This window comes from Myotis brandtii, unplaced genomic scaffold, assembly GCF_000412655.1.
Source record: "Myotis brandtii unplaced genomic scaffold, ASM41265v1 scaffold24, whole genome shotgun sequence".
Taxonomy (NCBI): domain Eukaryota; kingdom Metazoa; phylum Chordata; class Mammalia; order Chiroptera; family Vespertilionidae; genus Myotis; species Myotis brandtii.
Window position 1 is genome coordinate 1134282 of NW_005359063.1, and position 23915 is coordinate 1158196.

At 38.3% G+C, this 23915-nt stretch overlaps 1 protein-coding gene across 19 annotated transcripts in view; it reads right to left on the reverse strand.

Moving 5' to 3' along the window:
- Window positions 1–609: 609 nt before the first annotated feature.
- PICALM (phosphatidylinositol binding clathrin assembly protein) overlaps window positions 610–23915 on the reverse strand; it is an 83936-nt gene continuing 60630 nt past the window's right edge. For 12 of the 19 annotated variants that reach the window (XM_005866881.2, XM_005866872.2, XM_005866873.2 and 9 more), the window contains 4 exons: window positions 22842–22901; window positions 19327–19431; window positions 6221–6323; window positions 3459–4811 (listed from right to left, as the gene is read on the reverse strand). In XM_005866881.2, coding sequence (XP_005866943.1) covers window positions 6231–6323; window positions 19327–19431; window positions 22842–22901 — 258 coding nt within the window. In that variant the 3' untranslated portion in view covers window positions 3459–4811; window positions 6221–6230. Of the gene's footprint in view, window positions 688–2947; window positions 4812–6220; window positions 6324–15738; window positions 15745–18254; window positions 18258–19326; window positions 19432–22841; window positions 22902–23915 lie in introns of those variants that run through there. The other 7 variants (XM_014540238.1, XM_014540237.1, XM_014540236.1 and 4 more) reach the window with 3 other exon arrangements.

Here is a 23915-nt window from a genome sequence, read left to right on the forward strand (position 1 = left end):
ACAGCATTACACTTGGAAAGCACTATTGTTTTCATTGAAAATTTTAGTTACTACTAAAGATGAACTTTTTTCATTGGTCATTAGTATTTTTTGGTGAACTGAGGTTTTTAGTTATTATATCCTTCCCATTTTCCTATTTGACTGAGGTAATCACCTATATTTTCCTCCTAATTCCCTAAATGTATACTCTTTAACCAATTTGGAATTTATGTTGGTGTATGGGGTAGAGAATTCTGCCCCTTCTCCAAATGGACATATGTTACTAATAAAACAATAATTAAATAGTCCACCTTCTTAATACTTCTGATACCAGGTGTATGGATTTTCCACATCAACCACAGAATAGCAGCTGGTGTCCTATAATTCTTACACCAACTAGAGTTAGCTCAGTCCCACAGATTGCTCCCCCACCCCCACTCTAGATGCCAATTCTAAGTCCAGGTTGTCACCGGTACTTCTGATTGACTAGCTATGCAGGGTTCCTATAACCCCCTTCTTGGGTCAATTGCTTGCTAGAATGGCTCAGAAAATTCAGGTAACCACTTAACACTTACCAGTTTATTATATAATAAAGGCTATGATAAAGGATACAGATGAATAGCCATATAAAGAGATAACATGGGTTCAGTGTGGAAGAGTCTCGAGTGCAGGAGTTTCTGTCCCTGTGAGTTTGGGTACACCACGCTCCTGACATGTGGATGTTCACCAGCCCGGAAGCTCTCAAACCCCTTGTATTGTTCGTTTGTTTTTAATGTTTTTATTGCTTTGTTAGAGAGGAAGGGATAGAGGTAGAAACATCGATGAGAAACATCATCCATCAGCTGCCTCCTGCATGCCTAGGGACTGATCCCACAGCCAGGCATGTGGCCTGATCTGAATCCAACCAGTGACCTCTTGGTTAATGGGTCAATGCTCAACCACTGTGCCACACCAAGCTGGCAATATTGGTATTTTTATGACAGCTTCACCGTGTAGGCATAATCAATCATTATCTCAGTCTCCAGTCCCTCTCCCTTTCCTGGAGGATTGGGGTTGAGACGGAAAGTTCCAAGCTTTTAATCATGGTTGGGTCTTTTTGGTGACCAGCTCCCAATCTAAAGCTATTCAGGAGCCTGACAATTCACCTCACTACTATCCCAGGAAGATTCCCAGGGATTCAGGAGCGCTGTATCAGAAACAGGTCAAATACAAGAACCAGAACAAAAGATGCTCCTATGCTCTGAACACTCAGGAAATTTTAAGTTTTAGGAGCTCTGTGCCAGGAACCTACTTTATGACAAAAATGATCATAAAAGAGATTTTGTTTTGTTTCTTAGAACAGCTACTAAGCTAGCTGGCAGAGCCAGGGTAGTGTGCTTCATGCTTCCAGTAATGTTCTTGAAAGGCCAAGGAAATCAATGGTAAATTGTGCGCATGAGTGCAGAAGCCTGGAGTCCAGGTGCACACAGGGGAGTGGGGGCTACTCCCTTCTCGTGATACTTCCTGCCCTCCAGTCCCAGTCAAGAGCAAGATAAGGCAACACTTGCTTATTGGTCACACAGGACAGCTGCCAACTGCCTAGGCTCAAGGGAGACAGGAGGGGTGCCTGGCTGTAGAAGGCTCAGGCAGGGCAGGGTTTAGCTCCCTAGGAGATTCTCACACAGCAATTTTTATTTCAAAACCAACTTTTGAAATTAGCTTTAACAGGTAAAGAAAATGAGATTTGAATGAGAACGTATTAGGAATCCAATTTAACTTTCTCCGTGCTTTTTTCTATTTATAGCTCTCTGCCTCAAGATAGTCACAGCTGCCCCAAAATAAATACCATAGAAAGAGCTTTAGACAATTTTTGACAATGTGGGTGGTTTCATACAGCATAAAAACTACACCTGTGTGCTACATCAATAACAATGGAACATTTACTAAGTGCTTATACCAGAATTAGACTAGAAATACCAGCTAGCAACTTAGAAAATATTTCCGATTGGTGACACACTGAATAGAACACTGCCTCTTAATAAAGACAGGAAATTAGTTGAGGTTTTCTGAGATTGCATGAAGATGACATTGCAGCCCTTCCATTCAGAACCTATTCAGACAGAATTCCAACAGGGCTGGTCAGAACCACAGAAGGAGCAAGTGTGGCCAGAGAAAGTCCTAGGATAGTTGCAGAGGCCACTGATGGAAACAGTGGCGCCATCTTGTCTGGAAGGTAAGAATGAGCTATCAAGCTGAGTGCTGTGGCTCCTCATACTTTGTGATACATCAAACAATTCTGAAAAAGATTTGGGATGAGTACAGCTGCCTTCTGCTAGTAATCTTACCTTTCTCTGTAGCCACTACCAACTTTGCTAGTTGGGTCATAAAATGGTGTGGACATGTACAGGTTTATAACCTGGTTTAATTAGCATTCTACAGCTGATTTACCTCACCTGTTATATTTTGATTAAAGCTAATATAAGCATATGTTTTGTGTTTTTCCTTGTCATTAATGTCTAGGCATCAGAAAGGAGGCAGGACATGTAATCCATAGGAGAAGATCATCTGGGAATAAAGAGTGGTCATCAGTCTAGACCACAGAGGGAAATTCCCTTTTCAGTTTACACATTTGAATTAACAACAGCAGGTCACAGGCAAAACAATGAACCACGAAACCAGACTTGACTCCTCGGTCTGTCAGCTCATCGATCTGAACAAGTTTCTTTTTTAGTTCCTGATTTTAATCTGTAAAATGGGTAAAGTTTGGACAATACCTACGTATCCAACAAGCCCAAAAACTGTGTGAACAAAAAATAAGATGGAAACATTTACAAAGCATCTTCACAAACTGAAACATACCAACAAATATAAGGAAACATAAAAGGAATAAGCCACAGACCTCAAATGTAACACCTACTCAAACACCAGCAGAGATAAATAAAAATCTGTGATGTTAAGGAAGTTAACTTACAAAAGAGCAATTTCCCAATTAATATGAAAATGGTTTAATAATTATGAAACTTAAAAACTGTGCAAATTAACAAAGTATATTGATTAAAGGCTATTTTTTCCAACCATGGCAAATATAATGCAAACATTTATCAATGGACAAAGCTTTTAATCCTCTATTATGTATCCTGAATCCTACTTACTGTTCAATATGACACAATACAGTCAGAGGTTTCTTTGGCAGACATAACCACATGCATCAATATGTCAATGCTCAAAGCGTTCTCCCCCTTGAACTTACCTGACCAAAGGCATCTGATCAAAAGTCAAAAATGAAAATTTTTAATAAGTAGTTCAGTTTATCAATAAGCCTAGAAGGTAATCAGAAGTACTAAGATAAGTCTTTTTGGAAATTAAGTTAAAACAGGAATAAACTTTATACATTCTATTAAATCAGCAAATATAATCACCTGCATATACTTTTATTAGCAAAAAAAAATGATGATACTGATGATAAAGAAAAAAAAATGAAAATGTACCTCAGACCAGAATAACATAAAAGTTTTGTGGAAGCTGCATTTTATTTGAAAATCCACCCATTTTTGCTAACATACATTTTAATATTGTAAACAAAAATAGAATCTGCAAAGACAATGCAACAAGTATGCTTAAACTCATGTACAGAATTGCTTTCCTACAACAAACTTTCCTTCTTAAGGCCCCTCTCAACCCAAATGTTAAGATGTATTTACACAAAGCACCGATCAACAGTGCAGTTTATTTGTTAACTAAACTCTTGGCTAGACATCAACTTTAAAGATATTATTTACCCTTGTTTAAAAGGTACATGATCATAACATGGCATGAGCCAAATAAAAGGTTCAAGGATTTTGTCCCCTTCCCTCCCCCCATAACACCTCCTAGAGTTTTACTGAAAAGAAGGAAAGTCTTGAAGTGAAAGCAATTCCTCACATTCATTTTGGAAAGGCCCTAATGTCAAATGGAAAATAATGACATGCCAAGCACAAAGCAGTAAAGTTCCTTCCCAATGCACTAATGCTGAATTTAATGTAGTGCTTTTCCTAGTCAGTGAACTGTTCCCTTGCAAAATCCTAGGCACAGAGTTGACTATAAGAATTAATGCATTTATAATGCTTCCTTAAATCCCATAGAGACTGAAAATTCTTAAGCGATTCAGACCTATGGACTTGCCTTAAAATATTTAGTGCTCTGTATGTCAGCTGAAAAGCATTCTGAATCAGATTCATTCTTGTGGATAAAAATCAAACATACTGTGTACATCCATACTCATTTTCATAAGGAGGTTTGATACAATATTAATGTTACGTAAATTGATAATCATAAATAAATACAAATACTTAAGGAATGCCTACTGCAAACTGAATATATAATTTTTTAAAAAAAGAAAAATTAACTGTAATTACTGTTTTTGTTAGGATTGGAGAAAAGAAAGATACTGCATAATCGAGAGTTATGATTTTGATCCCCCCAGAGTCCTGTTGCATTACAGTAAAGGACACAGCTCTTCCCTCCGGCAGCTTTTCCAAATACAAATTTTGCACTTTCCAAATAAGGGCTTTTCTTGGTAGGTTACTGATTATGGGTATTAATAGAAGTTGAAAGAACTGAAGGGTTAGTCACCAGAAAGACAGATCTTAGTCTGAAATCATGGCAATTCTTGGCTTTATAAACTGTATTAATACATTCTCCTATAGACTAGTCCCAATTTCCTTCATGGGCCTCCACTGTGTTACTGTAGCATTCTAATGGAAGAAGAGAGTTTAGGAGACAGCAGTTTGGATTTTGCTGCAAGTATTTGCTGCTTGAGCACTTGTCGTTTTGAAATAGTTCCATTCTCTTCCATCTAGTTACATAAACTGTATCTGGGGGAAAAAAAAAAAGCATGTTAAGTTATTAATTCATTGCACTGTAGGATGTCTTCTCACAAATAAAACCGCTTTGTGACTTTTACCATTCAACTGGCTCAGAAGTGTTCATAGCATGCTTATCACAAACTTCAATTATAAAACAGTATTATCAGTTTATCATGTGGCAGAACTCAATATTTGAAGCATAATTATAAATATCTTTCTAATTACTAAAAACCAGGGGGTAGAAGAAGGCAAATGAACAATTTTTTCATAAGTTCAGAAAATCTCTCCATGAACATAAATATTCCATGTAAAATCTTTTTTAGGAAAGCAAAATTTAAAATATTATTTCCAAATGATATCATAAAATTAGAGATAGTTAAAGGATAGTAATATTATGCTTACTAAATCATTTCTTTACGATATAAATAAAAATCCAAAAGATCAACAAGGAAATACTTTTCAATTGGGTGTCACTGTTCACTCAGACCCTTCCCTCATGATATCCATTAAGCTGCTCATCCAGAGAAGTAGAAGTAATAGTAAACTATTATCAAATCACAAGAGTACAAACTCAAGATCTAGAAGGTATACCTGCACTGTGGGCTATAGCAGCAAGAACAAATTACACTGTCTTCCAGCAAAAGCAGGCAGTGTGGATCAAATGCACAAGCCTTCTATCAAAAAGGCCCCAAGGATTCACTTGCCCTTAACAAAAATAAATAAATAATCCGATATAATAAAGAGCTAATATGCTAATTAGACTAGACGGCGGAATGACCTTCTGGAACAACCTTCCAGAATGACCAGTGGGAGGGGCTGCGGGCCTGCGAGGGCCGAGCCCCTTGCACGAATTTTGTGCATTGGGCCTCTAGTACTAACATAAGTTGTATGTGTTTCAGTTTTTTGGGGGGGAGGGAAGGGGGAATGTTATTATTTTTAGATGAAAAGGCATACATAAAAATATAGCCCTTTAAAGACACTGTTAAAATGAATTTTTCACACTAACCCTGGCCATTATGTTAAACCAACGATGCTCCCAATCAAGCTCTGAGCTGATGTGTAAAAACGGTGTTGTTTGTTCTCTATGATTCTATTAAACTGACTAAAACATCCAGTTTTTAAGGGTGGTATTTGTTCTCATCACCTGATGTGAGCAGTGGATGCTTACATGTAAACATGAGAAATGGTCTTTTGATTTAATATCTCCTAATTATATTAAAGATATTTTCCAAAAGTTATTTGTCCCTTCTGTCCTATCTTGATCTATTTTTACTCTTCACCTAAAAAATAGAGGAGGAGGAGGAGGAGGAGAGGGAACCGAGTCCTTTAAAGAACTAAGGAGAAGAGTGAATGGTGCTTCATGTTTGATAAATTTTTTCATTACTTAAGTCCCCATCTCCCCCAACAAGCAGCAATACCTAAAGTGATTTATAAGAAATCCTCCAAAGAGAGCTCTGCAAAAGGGTCCTTTCCTGAAGCTCTGTGAGGACTGTGACTGGAGGGGCTGGATGCTGCCGACAGCTAGGGGGAAGAAGACAGAGAGAGGGAAAGAAAAAAAGAGCTCAGAATGACAGAACATGAAAGCAGAAAATGTAATGAAAGAAGTGGTTTTTGTTTTGTCAACTTTAAATATAAAGGCAGCCTTTGTAGAAAATGAAATTCAAACAAAAATTTCAGTCACATGTCAAGCTAAAGGGCATCCAATGGCATGTGTCTTTCAGAAAACAAATTTTGTTTCTGGAATTCCAAAGGAAGAAAGTCTTTTACCCAAAGAGGTCAATATTAAGTTGACCCACGGTTAAGATTTTTATGCTATATGTGCATCAGAGAGGGGAAGAAGTACATAATTGTGTTGTTGTTGTTTATAATTGAGGGAAGATGGCTTCCTGTGTCCAGTCTGTCTGTCAAAAGCTGTGCAAACTCTGACCTAGTCCAGACCCAACATATCGAGCTGCAATATTTTTTCCTTCCTTCTTCACAGGACATGCAAAGTCCTGTCCTCAGTGCTCACACTATTTGCACATAGAGTTGGCTCCTGCCTGATACCTAGACAGGGCGGAGCTGATGTGTACACTCTGGGAGGGGAAAGTGATCTTAGAGGTCACCTAGTCTAACTGCCCAGAATTTAGGAAATTAAAGATTTTTTATTCTGCTTCCTGCTTAAATATGTTTGCTTGATTCTTGGAATTTTCTTCTATCATTTAATTTGAATGTATGTTAAGGCAAGTAGACTGTTGAACTCAATAACATCATCTTAGCTATTCCCTCAAAGAAAGACAGTTCCTGAAGAGCCAAGATGTTCATTTTCATACATGTATCTCCTTCACTGAGCCTACATTTGGTGTATTCAAACCAGACATGAGCCATTTTAGTTCAGAACTTGTAACTTTTCCCCTCCCCCTGCATGAGATTGCAGAGTCATGTAAGCACAGAGCGATTATAAAATGAGCTGTCCTTTTTATGGGCGTTCAATTATTAAATCAAAGTTGATTAAGTAAAAAGTTTCAATTCATACTTCAACACTCAAATCCTATAAAGGATTTCATGATCCCAAATCTGCCTTTATTGGCTCAAAGTGATCTTATTTCTACCTTTTTATTTTATTTTTTAAAGAAAAACACTATAGAGATTAAATAGCCAATGAGTTTCAGCAAACACTATATCACAAGTACATGCAATGTGCTGTTTTGGATGCCAAGATAAATTAGTAGGCTTAGAAATCACTGTCAGTTTTATCAGTGGTTGAGTCATTTTCTTAATTCATACCTTGTTCTCAGAAATAAATGTTCAAAAACAATGGAAAAGATGATGGAATTACACAAGCAGCTACAGATGGGAGGACACGGCAGCATGTCTGGGTTTGGGGATTCAAATATCATTCACACAGAGACAGATTAAGGTACAACTTAATTAGAAAGATGTCTCCTACGCCCCCTTTAGACCAGCCATGGATAACTAATCAGAGACTGGTGAGCATCATCACTGAACTGGAGGGAGTCTAAGATTTACTGGATTTTTCTCCAAAACAAATTTTCTCTTTTGTTAAAATAAAAACAAAAACCTTGCTTATTGCAATTAGATAGCATTCAAAGTCACAAGTCTCCTATGACAGCCTCATATTAACATGTCTTCTTAAACCACATGTTTTCATGAGAGCAGCAGTCCGAAGACCTGATAAAGCCCCTGAAGAATATGATCAAAGGGAACACTTTTATTCACCTCAATGTATGAGCATACAGGTAGAGAGAATTCCTAGAGGCTTATAAATAATGCTGAAGAGGATCAATTTTCCTTGGGAGAAAACGTGCTCATTTCTAACTATACTTCTACTATTTCTTAAATTGGTAACATAATTAGATGTATGTCTCACACCTATAAATATGTAGCTAAATTAAAACATGAGAAAATAAAACTTAATATTCCTGCAGTAAGTTTCATATCATCAATACCCATCTGAAGCAGGTGGCCCGGACTGGTTAGGCTGACTGCAGAGAGCGTCAAGGACAGGGCCATGCAGCAACCCTGGACCATCTGGTACCACTGGTTCCGGCACATGTACCAAAGCATAGGCACACCATGCACGGGTGAGAAAGCAGTCAGCTCAGAGAGTAAATGAGAAAAGAAGCAAAGGAAATGCTGCAAGGAAAGTGGGAAGAACAAAGAACATAAAGGGGCAAACAAGGATCCTGGTGGATAAGAAGAAGCAGTATTTAAAGAGCCTGAGAAAGTGCCTAATCCTGGCTGTTTTATAAAACGGGGTTTAGAATATCTATACCCAACACACTTTAACCATTTTATGGTATCTTAAGAATAAAATATACATGAAGGAATCAGCACATTGCTTTCTTAAATATTAGTTCAACCTTCCCAAGCACTTTCAATCAAATGCTCATCTATCTATATATATAAAGGCCTAATATGCAAATTGTTCCCCTCAGAATTCAACCGGGAGACTGATCGCTCGCTATGACATGCACTGACCACCAGGGGGCGGCGCAGAATGAAGGGAGACCCCAGCTGGCAGCCAGAAGGAAGGCCCTGATTGTTGGCTAGGCTTAGGGACCCTACCTGTGCACAAATTTCGTGCACTGGGCCTCTAGTTTTACTATAAGAAGCCCAGCTCAACTGCCATCAAGGCTGTGCTGCTCTTGCACTGTGTTCTCAACATTCTATGTTTTTGTGGTAAGGGTTCTTATTCTACCATCAACCAGTCACTGTGCTTCCACATTATCATCACATTTAGGTTTCTCAGATGGAGGAAACAGATTTTACCTCTTGTTCAGCAACAAGCAGTAACTTAGACAGTAAGCATTCTATAATATGTTTTAAAAAAAAGTGTTTTTGGTGAAAATAAGCTCTGTATATAGTCTCCAAAGTGGGATATTAGAAGAAAATATTAGAACTCCTATTAATTTTTACCCTTTTAAAATTTCTATTTTTAACATGTTTTTAATGTATCTAATATATACATACACTGAGGGTACATGTTTAAAGAATATTTTCATGATACTGCTGTGCAATTGAAACATTTAGATAATGGCTCTACTACACTAGCCACTTTGGCTCAGTGGATAGAGCGTTGGCATGCAGACTGAAAGGTCTGGGGTTCGATTCTGGTCTAGGGCACGTACCTTGGTTGCAGGCTCAACCCCAGCCCTGGTCGGGGTGCATGTGGGAGGCAACCAATCGATGTGTATCTTTCACATCAATGTTTCTCTCTCTGTCTCTCCTCCCTTCCACACTCAATGGAAAATATCCTCAGTGAGGATTAGCAAAAATAAAAAGAAATAATGGCTCTACTTAATAGGATTCTGCAGAGACATTAGCTGTAAAAATGAATCATGGAATAGTAGGTTGTTTTCTGATAATGTTTAGAACATGGCCAAGCCACCGGTGGTGCATCTGAGTGCACTTGCATAGAGATATAAAAATACAGTGTGGTGTTTCAATATCTTATACTAAAGATAATGCTATTCCTCACCTGTCTCTGTGAAGTGTGGCTAAAAGACAGGTTTTTCTCTACTGTATAAGGTCGAGGGCCTGCCCTATAGGTTGACTCTAGTGCCTCTGTTAGCCACTTCCTGAATTTGTGTTCAATAAACCCCATCTTGTGTTTCTGCCCATCAGTAACATCACAAAGTTAGGCCAACATTACTCCTGTCACTCTCAAAGCACTAATCATCTTGTCTCAGGAGGCACTGGACAGTGACCTAGGAGCATTTCTCTTTGAAGGTCTGTTGTATCCAAACCTCTCTACAACTAAAGACTGCTGCTAACGTCTATAATAACTTAAAACTGTAAACACAGAGGAATACCCTATTCCAAAATGGCATCTTAAGTCACCTCATTAGAATTAAGGCAACCTAAACTGACAAAAGAGTTAAAGAGTTAAGCCAAACTGGAGAGAAACAGATCACAAGATTTCTTAAACTCATCAGAGAAAATATCAACTGAACTATGCTAAAAATAAGCATCATCTTCCATATATCAGAAGTACTTCCAAGGGTAAAAGAAATCCTTTTAAAAGTTCCATTTGATGGATGGGAATCAGAAAACTGGCTCAGCTTATTTGAATAGTGTTCACTACTGATTCATATTAAATTTCAACTTCTTATTCCTCGAAAGCCAAAGAAAATGAAAAGCTATGGTTTATGTTAACTGGTACTACAATGAGACAATTAATTTTTTTTTTGAAAACTTTTTTTCTATTGATTTGAGAGAGATAGAAACATCAATGATGAGAATCATTGATCAGCTGCCTCCCCCACGTCCCCTACTGGGGATAGAGCCCACAACCCAGACTTGTGCCCTGACTGGGAATGGAATGGAACCACGACCTTCTTCCTGGTTCCTAAGTCGATGCTCAACCACTGAACCACACCGGCCAGGCCAAAATAATGATTTAAATGCACCTACAGTGCACTGCTTATTTGCTATTTATTAGAAACACAGCACTTTGGTTTAAAAAAAAAATCCAAACTGTGTTCCATATATGAGCTTGAGGCTACCTGCTTTCACCTGATTTATATACTGGGCTTCCACTAAAAATGTCAAAGGAGACAGTTCCGTGGTCTTAGACCAGTGATTCTCAACCTTGGCTGCACATTAGAATCACCTGGGAATCTTTTTAAAATTCTGATTTCTGGGCCTCATCCTCCGGAAATTCTGTTTCTTTGTTATGGGGTGAGGCCACAACATTAGTAACAAAGAAACAGAATTTCCGGAGGATGAGGCCCAGAAATCAGAATTTTAAAAAGATTCCCAGGTGATTCTAATGTGCAGCCAAGGTTGAGAACCACTGTCTTCGACATTTTCAAAAAAGGTTTCTTTCCCCCACAAACAGGCAGTGTCTCTAAGCTATATTAAGTTGGAGAAAAAAAATTTTAATTATAAAACAAAGCTTGGTACTTCAGGGTGATACCACGTCTACAAATGTTGAGTCAATTCAGGTGCTCTACTTCTAGAGAGTGATGTGTCTGGCCTGGTCTGGTGGCTTAGTTGGTTGGAGCATCATCCCATACACCAAAAAGATCGTAGGTTTGATTCATGGACAGGGCACACAGCTAGTTCAATCCCCAGTTGGGATGAGTATGGGAATTGATATTTCTCTCTCACATCGATTGTTTCTCTTTTTGTCTGTCTGTCCGTTTCCCTTCCCTTCTCTCTAAAATCAATAAACAATTAAAAAAAAACCCTGCATCTGGTTCCTGTGCAACGTCCACAGTCCTCAGCCCACGTGAATGATTCAGGCCCTAATGTAGCCCACGCTCAGCTGGGTGCGTTGTCCCCACTGACCACCCTACCCTATCTATGTGTTTATCTGATGTCGTCAAATAATAATTAGTCATAATTAAGATTTAAAAACAATGAATTATGAATTATTTATAATCAAAACAACTTCTAATTCATGGAAAGAAATGTAAACTGTATTTTAATACGTTAGAATTTGGAAACAGGGACAACTCAGCGAATTGGGCAACCTTATAGCATTTGTCTAAAAATAAAAACCTCCTTATAATGAATAATTTTTTTAAAAAACAACAAACCTCAATGTTCCTAAGTCTATTACAAATATTTTGATCCTTATAGCAAACCTATAAAGTACATAAGGTAAAAATCACCATTTTATGAAGAAACTGAGGTTCATCCAAGTTACATAAGCCACTTGCCCTGAAACACCAAATTAGTTAGGAGCTGGGTTAAGACTGTGTTGAACTGTGTCCCCTACCCAAAAGCTATGCTGAAGTGCTTCCTAACCTTTGGGTACCTATGAATGTGACTCTATTTGGAAATATGGTCTTTGCAGTTGTAATCAAGTTAAGATGAGGTCGTTAGGTGGTCCTTAATCCAATGACTGGTGTCATCATTTATAAAAGGAGGAAGTGCCCTGAAAAGACAGAGACAGGGAGGATGCCATGTGACAGAGGCAGAGGTTGAAGTGTTGCAGCTATAAACCAAGGAATAACTGGGGCTACCAAAAGCTGGAAGAGAAAAGAAAGGATCCTCCTTCTAGAGCAGCGGTTCTCAACCTATGGGTTGCAACCCCTTTGGGGGTCGAACGACCCTTTCACAGGGGTCGCCTAAGACCATCGGAAAACACATATATAATTACATATTGTTTTGTGATTAATCACTATGCTTTAATTATGTTCAATTTGTAACAATGAAATTGGGGGTCACCACAACATGAGAAACTGTATTACAGGGTCGCGGCATCAGGAAGGTTGAGAACCACTGTTCTAGAGCATGGCCCTTGTTTTTGGACTTCTAACCTCGAAGAACTTGAAAGAATAAATTTCTATTGTTTTAGGCCAGTGGTCGGCTAACTGCGGCTCCGAGCCACATGCGGCTCTTTGGCCCCTTGAGTGTGGCTCTTCCACAAAATACCATGTGCGGGCGTGCATGTACAGTGCGATTGAAACTTTGTGGCCCATGTGCAGAAGTTGGTATTTTTGTGGAAGAGCCACACTCAAAGGGCCAAAGAGCTGCATGTGGCTCGAGAGCCGAAGTTTGCCGGCCACTGTTTTAGGCCGAGTTTGTGGTACACTTTGTTACAGCATCTCTAGGACACTAATAACAGACCCAAATGCAGATCTGCTGATTCCAAGGTTGGTGCTTTGTTTCCTCTCAAAAATCTGCAATCCCAATTAATTTCAACTCAGCCAGAATTTATGGCTGTATTTAATATACTGGAACAAGTTAAAGTAAGAGTAGAAAAACTTCTAAAAAGAGACTTCTCTACTAAATATTACACAGTCAATATAGCCCTGTGCTTTCTACACACACAATGCTCTATAATTCAGTGGTTCTCAACCTTCTGGCCCTTTAAATACAGTTCCTCATGTTGTGACCCCAACCATAAAATTATTTTCGTTGCTACTTCATAACTGTAATTTTGCTACTGTTATGAATTGTAATGTAAATATCTGATATGCAGGATGGTCTTAGGCGACTCTTGTGAAAGGGTCGTTCGACCGCCAAAGGGGTCGCGACCCACAGGTTGAGAACCGCTGCTCTACATGTTCATCATGAAGATTTTGTAGAACTTCAGTCACCCAATATTTTACAAATACATTCTGGTTTTTTAGCTTTTAGAAAAAACATCCTCAGCAAAACCACCATTAAAATGGTCTTATTCTACAGGTTGTCTTATTAACTACAGTGATCACTGAATGGGACTCCTCAAATTTTAGCTGTGACTAACTGTGGTGTACGCTGGGGACTCCAGAACCATTCTCAGCTATGACACTAAATTCCAATCCTAAAGTAAATTCCCTCATGCTATCTTCTACTAGGTAAGGCTGAATGAGCACAAAACACTGCTGACAGAGCAAAAGGCCTTCACAGAAATACAGCTGGGCAGATCAGCTGACAGAAGAGGCACTGCCAACACCCACAATTAACACACCAAGAAAGTGGGGGGCGGGGGGAACCTCACAAAACTAGCCTGAAAGCAAAGACAGCCATTAGTTCTTACACACAAGAAAGTCATTAGAAAGGCCATTTTTTGTAAGAGTCAAATTATTCCAATATCTAAAGCCTACAACAGTACCCCTATTTAGAAGGGTAAAAAGTGAGTACAACAAACCATTGTTTCCTTTTAGACACTTAACTGATGTCAGACCTACTTAAAATTGGCTATTCCAAACAAAAACACAGCCGCCATTTTGTATCTTCAGCCTTATCCTCCATAAACAAAACTGGCAATCTCCCATAAAAACACCCAATACCACTCAAGAAACATATAAAGCTTGTAATGTGCTTATGTTAAAAATTAATGATCAAACTAAACACTCTCTGGTCTCACGGTGCTTTTGGAAAACAGACTGATGAGGAATCACTCTGAGTTTCTCATTCAAGTAAGGTAGGAACATAACCAGCACAACAACCCTCCCCTGCAAGGATCTTCAACATCTCCACTGCCTTGTAAGCATTCCTCTTCAACATGTTACTTCACATCAGTGACTTTCAAAAGAAACTAAAACTAAGCACCAGGAAGAGAAGGTGTGAGAGTCCCCATTCTCTGCAAGTTAATAAACAGACCCACTGGTAACCTGCAACCACCAATCAAAAAATGAGCAAAACTGAGGAAGCAAAGAGGAAAAAAAGCTTTAACTACAGAGATCTAGTACTTTCCATGTAGTCAAACACCTAGGAAGATTCGCTAATGTACTTTTTCTTTTTAAAATGCACAATGTTAGGCATGAAATAGACGAACTCAGTACCCTTCTTTAAGCAACTAGCAGTTACAAAAAATTATCTGAAAAATAAAGAATAAGCCAGCATAAAAAATGGGGACAGAAAAGGGTTGAGTGTATAGAAAGGCATAATTTCAATAATACAGTGTTGTCTATGAAATTAAAGTTATAATAAAGACAATTTCCTAAAGAACAGAACCAACTTTCTCACTAGCAAGCACTAACACAGCACTTAAGAGTAACCTAAATAATAATGTAGATCACAAAGTACAATGTTTGGAATGCTCACTAAATAAATAGCAAGAACATAAACATATCTGGGAGGGCTAAAGTACTCTCAAAAATATTAATTTGATTTTAAGAGTAAGTAAGCAAGAAAACAGGAGCTGTAAGGTATTCCCTAGGCAAGGAATGGCTTCTAAAACATTTCAAGGAAGAGGGAAAGATTTTTGGCAATAGCTATAGAAGTGGAATTTGATGAAAAGATTTTACTTTGATGGGATTTCATTTTATATGCAAACTACCATTTATTTTATAATGTATGAAGAGATGTCCTCTACGCTCAAAGAATTTTCAATCTAATTGCAAAAATAGAGCAAAATGAGAAAAACTAAAAAGTAATTCATTAAGAAAAATTATGTTGGTTCTAGCTAGCATTGAATGGATAAAATTAATCCAAGGAACTGGCTAAGAATCATTAATAATTAAAGTGTGAGAAAAATCTCACCTACTTTAAAGACAGTTTAATTTTAAAATTATTAAAAATATTTAATCATGAAATTAAAGGTGTCTTCATTCCTCAGGCGACAGTCATCTAACATTTTAGCTTACAGTAGCTATTAACCAATAAGTTAAAGCAATTTTGAACACTGCTATATTTTCAATGGTTACAAGTGAATGAAAACAGTAAGTTACATGATGGAAAAGTTGTTTTTCAATCAGATCTACTTGTTTGACAAATAATATTCAAAACCTCTTATGAGTCGGGTACCATTCTAGGAACCAGGGACACAGAACTAAACAAGCTACATAGAAGCCTGCTCTAAAAGGCTTACAATCTAGTATCAGGGTCTCTTGCTAGATTGGATGGATGGATGGATGGATGGATGGATGGATGGATGGATGGATGGATGTATGTATGTATGTATGTATGTATGTACAGACAGACAGACAGACAGACAGATATCAGGTAGTAATAAGTTCTACAAAGAAAAATAATGCAGAACAAGGAAAAGAACTTCAGACTTCAGAAAGTCTGAAAAGAAATGAGATGAGCAGAGAATGAGTAAAGAGTAAATCCATTTTTATGACAGATGAAGGACTTCTGGAAAAGACAAGTAGGAACAGAACACTGGATACTTATCAAGAATTGCAAAGGCATGGGGATTGAAGACCCTGAATATTCTGTTTACTCATTATTACTCTTACAAGAGACTTTGTGAGGTAGTTTTAACACAAAAGGAAAACTGAGGGGATGTCTCATCTGTTCACTTATATTTAGATACATTTCCTTAGATTTTTGAATGTAGAGATAAGATGCTACAAATACTACCTATAGAAGGTCATTCAAGTATCTAGGTAACTGATTAAATTAGAAAGGCAAGGAACACAGGGAGACTTGGAAAATAAACACGGGAGAGAGAGGTTCAAATCCAGGTGAAAACTGGAGACCACAAGAAGGGTGGATCTAATGCTAGCAGAGAAACAATTAGTGGGACTATATGATAAAATACATGGAGAACAAAGGGGGTAAAGGAATTCAAAGTAACATTAAAACAGTGGTTCTCAACCTTCCTAATGCCGCGACCCTTTAATACAGTTTCTCATGTTGTGGTGACCTCCAATTTCATTGTTACAAATTGAACATAATTAAAGCATAGTGATTAATCACAAAAACAATATGTAATTATATATGTGTTTTCCGATGGTCTTAGGCGACCCCTGTGAAAGGGTCGTTCGACCCCCAAAGGGGTTGCGACCCATAGGTTGAGAACCACTGCATTAAAAAGGTTCAAGATTCTAACTTTCAACTGATTCAAATGACGACTGTGAAGAGACCAAAGCCTTTCTGAGCCACTTCACTGGCACCAGATTTTCTCTTTTTCTAGTTATCAATTTGATTCCTTTATGTGCTCTTTCAATCAATAATATTTATCATTAGGTACTCACTTCAAATTTGACTTCTCAACTAAAAACTGACTAATGTTCTCATTCCGTTCTACTCTGGCATAAAGTAATTAGGAAAAGGCATTTTTGTCATGGTTTCTTTTCATGCACACGGAAATTCTTGCACTTTTTCGGTGTTTCAGTGAGTTATGTTTTTTTATAGGCAAAAGGATATAAAAACCTGGGTTAAGGCAGATGCTAGAGGGTCAGCAATTTTTTTAAAGGTAGAGTTTTATGACAATTTCTTTTAAAACCATATTAAAACGATTAGAAAAACTAACATAAAATGTTTCAAGGTTGGTAGTATTATCCAAAATTGTAGAGAATGTTCTTGACAATCATAGTAGTTGCATCCTTAATGCAGTTTATATTCTAGAAGGAAACACAAGGAATCTGCAGAGTGGTTCTGACAAAAGGAAGACAGTGCTCCGAAGGGGCCATATATAGCTATCAGCTCAGTCCTATATTGATAAGGCAGTGTAGCACTAACGAGCACTGGACGAGGATTAGGAATTCCTGGGGATAAGTTGAATTTCACTAGTCATTCAGTTGAAGAATCTTTCCAAGTTTCAGCTTTTTATATCTATAAAACAAAACGGTGATACTAGGCCCATCTATCTTAAAGATTTTTTGAGGTAATTATTCTGTTTCTGAGACAGGAGCTTGCAAGACAACACCAGACTGGGTGCAGAGTTAAGCCACACATCAGGAAAAAACTTCTGTAGCCAGCAATTTCTGGTAAATTTATAGCTCTGGACTACAGTGTGTGTTTTTTCCCTTAAATACATTTAAGTTCTTATCACTTAGTCTCTGACAGTGATAAGATCCACATAACTCACGGAAACACCAAAATAACAACAAATTAATTCTTTAAAATAAATGATATATATTTGAAGATAAAAGAACAAAGAAAAAAGTAAAGAACATGAGGAAAACATAATCTCAAGAAAACATCTACATAAATACTTAGGAAAATCATCAACATCTTAAAAGATTATCAAAATCTAATTTGTTTCTTTAGCAAATTAAGCCAGCACTTAAAAGTACTGCTGGAAAGCCCTGGCCAGTGTGTGCAGTGCATACAGCATTGGCTCCCATTCTGAAGGATCGCTGATTCGATTTCTGGGCAAGTACCTGGGTTGCAGATGCAATCCCAGCCCCAGTCAGGGTGCATACGGGAGGCAACTTATCAATGTGTTTCTCTCACATCAATATTTCTCTTTCTCTCTCTCTCCCCACCACCCCTTCTACTCTCTCTAAAAATTACTGGAAGAAATATCTTCAGATGATGATTAACAACAACAACAAAAAAGTATTGCTAGTAAAAGACAGAATAGAAAAAAAATCTATACATACCCATAACCCATTTTATTTAAAAGATGCATAAAGCCCTAACTGGTTTGGCTCAGTGGCCAGAGTGTTGGCCTGTGGACCAAAGGGTCTCAGGTTCAATTCTGGTTGAGGGCATGTACCTCAGTTGTAGGCTCCTCCCCGGCCTGGGCCCTGGTCAGGGACTGTGTAGGAGGCAACCAATCAATGTGTTTCTCTCACACCGATATTTCTCTTTGTCTTTCCCTCTCTCTTCCACTCTCTCTAAAAATCAATGGAAGAATATTCTCAGGTGAGGATTAAAATGAATGAATAAATAAAAATAAAACAAAACCCCCCACAATGATCTTAAAAGACAAATGCAGATGACTTTTAAAAAATACATAAAAATTAACTAACTTATAAAAGAGTAATTATTACATCAATTACCCTGACATCCATGTGTACAGTACTCAACTGATTAAGGAACAGGAAGAAAAGGTCACTGTAACATAAAAGAAGAGGCATCTGGGCAAATACATGAATTGCAAAAAGCATGGATTTTACCTCTTAATAAGAACTAAATTCAAAATCTACTCCCAGTTACTAGTACTCCCTGAGATGCCAATTTATTATAATGCGTTCAATACTCAAAAAGTCTGAAAAAAGTGCCTGGCCAGTGAGGCTCGGTTCGATTCCCAGTCAGGGCACATGCCCAGTTTGTGGGCAGGATCCCCAATGGGGGTCATGCAGGAGGCAGACCATCAATGTTTCTCTCTCATTGATGTTTCCATCTCTCTATCCCTCTCCTCCCCTCTCTCTAAAATCAATAAAATTTAAAAATAAATTTAAAAAATTTAAAAAGGCTGAAAATGAAAGGATCTCCTAATGCTTCACTAGACTATGAAATACATGAGACTAGATTCAGACTGGATCAACACCAACTAATTCTGGCAATGAAACACTATGTGCACTGGCAAATATAAAACTACATGCATCCAGTGAAAAAAGAATAACAGTCGATTACCAACTGCACTGGCACTCCAAATGACAAGGCAGTGGAGCTCTGAGGCCAAAGTTTCCAGGGTCCACGAAGGAGATCATGCCAGAATCATGAACAGAAAGTATCCTCTAGATTCATCAACAGTAAGTTATCAAGCATTTTCCATCTTTAATATTTGTAATCTGCTTGTCCTTTCCTTCCAAATAATAAATAATCCTAAAAGCTCTTAGATGAGAAAGATATAAAGCAATAACTTGTTTCTCAAGTTGTATGAAAGGACATTTTTAGCACTGTGCTCCTTCCACACCAAGCACATCAAAACAGTTACATGTAGCACATTAATTAATACCTGTGCTCCTGATACAGGGCCAAAGGGGTTTGGTGGTCTCATGACAGGCTGGTTGTATATTAAGGTTGGTTGTGTCATTACAGGTACACTTCCCATTTGAGGAGGCTGAAAAATAGAAAAATACCAAGTTAAAGAATGTGGCTCACATCTCCCTTATTATAAAACTAGAGGCCCAATGCACGAAATTCATGCAAGAGTAGGCCTTCGCAGCCCTGGCTGCCTCAAGGCCCCGAAGCCCCACCCACTGGTTGTTCCAGAAGGTCGTTCCACTGTCCGGTCTAATTAGCATATTAGCTCTTTATTATACAGGATAAGTAAACAAGAAGGATAACAGGGAGGAAAACTACTACTACTTTTGCTTTAACTCAAAGGCAAAATTCCTGTAAATGCAAGTAAGACTGATAGCTAATTTTTTTTTAAGAGTATTTAGTTTGGTATGGAAAGTCTTTAATGTGCCCATTTTTAAAGCCTGTATAAAAGCTTAGGTTTTTCTATACAATGAGTTGTAAAATTTAAACCTTATGACAGTACACCAGACAAAATAATTTAGATCAAAAATTTTTCAAATTTTCCAGCTTTAGATATAGGGAAACTTAAAACTGTAAAATGACTAAGACAGTTCAAAGTAACTGCCTTTGTATATAAAATCAAATTCTTTTTTATTTATTTTTATTTTTTTAAATATATTTTATTTATTTTTTACAGAGAGGAAGGGAGAGAGATAGAGAGTTAGAAACATTGATGAGAGAGAAACATCGATCAGCTGCCTCCTGCACACCCCCCACTGGGGGGATGTGCCTGCAACTAAGGTACATGCCCCCGACCAGAATCGAACCCGGTACCCCCAGTCCACAGGCCAACGCTCTATCCACCGAGCCAAACCGGCTAGGGCTAAAATCAAATTCTTATGCCATCATGCACAGCTGATTCTTTGAAGAGTTACTCTCTGTGGATTTTTCATTTTATTTGAGACATTTTAAGAGAGAAGAATCAAGAAGCTTAGTTAATACACAGAGAGGTTAGTTCATTCTTGACTAACTGAAAATAGAATCTCAACTGACCATCTTTTGCTTTAAAAATTACCACTCCAAAACAAACAAAAAAAGCACCACTCCAGCCCAGCCAGGGTGGCTCAGTGGTTGAGCGTCACCCTATGAATCAGGAGGTCACAGTTCGATTCCTGGTCAAGGAACATGTCTGGTTTGAGGGCTCGATCCCTAGTATGGGGAGTGCAGGAGGCAGCTGATCAATGATTCTCTCTCATCATTGATGTTTCTCTCTCTCTCCCTCCCTCTCCCTTCCTCTCTGAAATCAATAAAAATATATAGATATTAGATACCTGACGTACAAAATTCATGCACTCTGGGGGGGGGGGGGGGGGGGGGGGGAGGAGTTGTCCCTCAGCCCAGCCGCCTGTGCCCCACAGTCTGGGAGTCCTTGAGGGATGTCCCACTGATGGCAGCTGGCAGTTGCACATCCTTAGTGCTGCCGTGGAGGCAGGAGAGGCTCCTGCCACTGCTGCTGCGCTCGCCAGCCTTGAGCCCATCTTTGGGCTGAGCGACACTCCCACTGTGGGAGTGCACTGACCACCAGAGGGCAGCTCCTGCATTGTGTCTGCCCCCTGGTGGTCAGTGTGCATCATAGCGACCAGTCGTTCCACCGATTTGCATATTAGCCTTTTATTATATAGGACATTTAAAATTACCACATGCCCTAGCTCAGGGGTCCTCAAACTACGGCCCGCGGGCCACATGCAAATACAAATATTGTATTTGTTCCCATTTTGTTTTTTTTACTTCAAAATAAGATATGTGCAGTGTGCATAGGAATTTGTTCATAGTTTTTTTTTTAAACTATAGTCCGGCCCTCCAACGGTCTGAGGGACAGTGAACTGGCCCCCTGCCCTAGCTGGTTTGGTTCAGTGGATAGAGCGTTGGCCTGCGGACTGAAAGGTTCCGGATTCAATTCTGGTCAAAGGCACATACCTCAGTTGCAGCTCCTCCCCGGCCCAGGCCCTGGTCAGGGCACGTGTAGGAGGCAACCAATTGATGTGTTTCTCTCACATTAATATTTGTGTCTGTCTTTCCCTCTCTCCGCCATGCTCTCTCTCTACACACACACAAAAAAAATCGATGGAAAAATATCCTCAGGCGAGGATTATAAAAAAAAACACGTAACACTCCATGGTATAAAATTAACATAATCAGTGACAAACTAGAGCACATAAACCACTGTATTATTTGGTTAAAATGCATTATAATCTTATCTCTCTATAAGTTCTATTTAACCTTTCAAGTAGACTCTTATTTGTAGAAACCTCACTTTAACTTTATTGCCTGAGTTTTTGTACAGACTCCTTTTTTATGTAATGACCATCAATCCGAAAGCTGTGAAACTTCTTCATATGTAGGAAAAGACCTACTTCCAGAAGATGTAAATGAAAAAGTAGCACAAACACCACCATAGCAATACCAAGGGATGTAGTGCTATCTCCTATCAGCAACAGTTCCTCAAACATGTACAGGGGGTTGAAGCCACTAACTCCATTTCTTATCTAAGTGAGTCTATATATGAAGAGTTAGGAGAATAAGGGCAGTTTAGAATGTAGATTATGGCCAGCTTAAAGTTAGAGAGCAGCTTTTGTACGATACCAACCATTGTCATAGGACAATTTCTCTGGCTTTTACTAGACTAATTTTACCTCTACATAATTCAAGAACTATTAATTCTTCCCTTCCCCTATAGTATTAAGCTCTAAGACTTCACTGGTCACAGCAAAAAAGACTTGGAGTTAATATTAATGTTTGAGTTTGTAATGAAGTATAAAATGCCTAGCAAAGTTATGATGACAAATAAGCCACTAATACTGTGAACGTTAATAAATGATATCTGTTGTATGACTATTCTAGAAATACTTATGAAACCAATGAATGCTGTGGTGCACACAAGGTTCTGTATTAGGCACTAATGGTTATGGGTGGCAATAAGTTCTTTTTGCAGTTACATTTGTAATAAAAACATGTTAAATATAAATCAACCTATTTTTAAAAGGCTGTGTATAGAAAAACTAAAGGCCCGGTGCACAAATTCGTGCACCAGTGGAGTCCCTCAGCCTGACCTGGGGGATCGGGCTGAAACCAGCTCTCCGACATCCCCCGAGGGGTCCTGGATTGCAGATTGCAAGAGGACGCAGCCCAGGCCAAGGGACCCCACTGGTGCATGATTGGGGCCAGGGAGGGACGTGGGAGGTTGGCCAGCTGGGAGGGCTCCAGGACGTGTCCGGCCTGTTTTGCTCAGTCCTGATCGGTCTGACCCCAGCATTAAGCTCTAAGACAGCACTGGTCACAGCAACATCTAACCTACTGGTTGGAGCATCTGCCCCCTGGTGGTCAGTGCATGTCATAGCGAGCGGTTGAGCAGCCTTAGCATATCATTAGCATACTTTGATTGGTTGAACAGATGATGGGACGACCGGAAACTTAGTATACTAGGCTTTTATTATATAGGATACTTACAATTCCATATCCTATCATGCCTGTGGGTGTAGTAGCAGGATAGGCCATTACAGGGGGTGCCTGAAATAGTAAAAGAAAAAATAAACAAAAAAGTGTAACTCCTGTATGTCAACTGAGTTTAAGGAATTAATAGCTGTAGTTCCACTAAAAGAATTGCTAAGACAGCTGTGATTAAATGTGACACATGTGATCATTAATAACTGTTGTCAACTATAATAAAAAAAAACTTTCAATGCTCAATGAAAAAAGGTGCCTTGCAATTAGCAGAAAATCAGAATGATTAGAAAGAAAAAAAATACCATTTAAACTTAGCTACTTAAACAATGATCTAAGATTTCAATAGGCTTTTACAGCTTCAAAAATCTTCAGATTTTAAAAAATATTCATAATTCTAAACTTTAAAGTCTTTTACTATAATAAAAAATGTTTATCCAGAAAAATAAATTCTGAATGTTTTCCTAGGCTTTCCAGTTTTCAAGCAAAGAAAAAAACTAAAGGTTCCAAATCAATGAACAATTTGATCTTCCAAAAAATTAATTTCTATGGACCTCATTCACTTTTTTCAAAGAACCCCAAAGAGTTCAAACCACTATTGAGTATGACTATTTCTATAAAGTACACAGCTCTTACACAAAGTATGTACACTAGCATTCCTTATTAATTCCATTAATTATTTAAACTATCTTCTGCAAAGCAGCAAAGTTGAGGAGCAATGAATTTTTAAATCTGTTTATGCTTTAATGTTTAACAGAACTACCCACCACTAAGAAGGTCTCCTCCTTCTCCTCCTCCTTTAACTCATGCTCTGTAAATATATCTCTTAGCACAAATCATTTTAGATATTATTTGCTGTCTTAACAACATTCCCTGTGTGTGTTATCTTATAATGATAACTAAAACTGAATACAGGCGAAAGACCAATAACACTGCTAAAACATTAAAAAAGAAAACAACTGGAAATATATGGCAATTTGAACATACGCATGGAGAAGGTAAATGAAGCATAACTAAAGTGAATAGTTAGAAGTTTAGTATTTGGGTGAACATATAGGACTTATTGGTCTCTCCCTACTT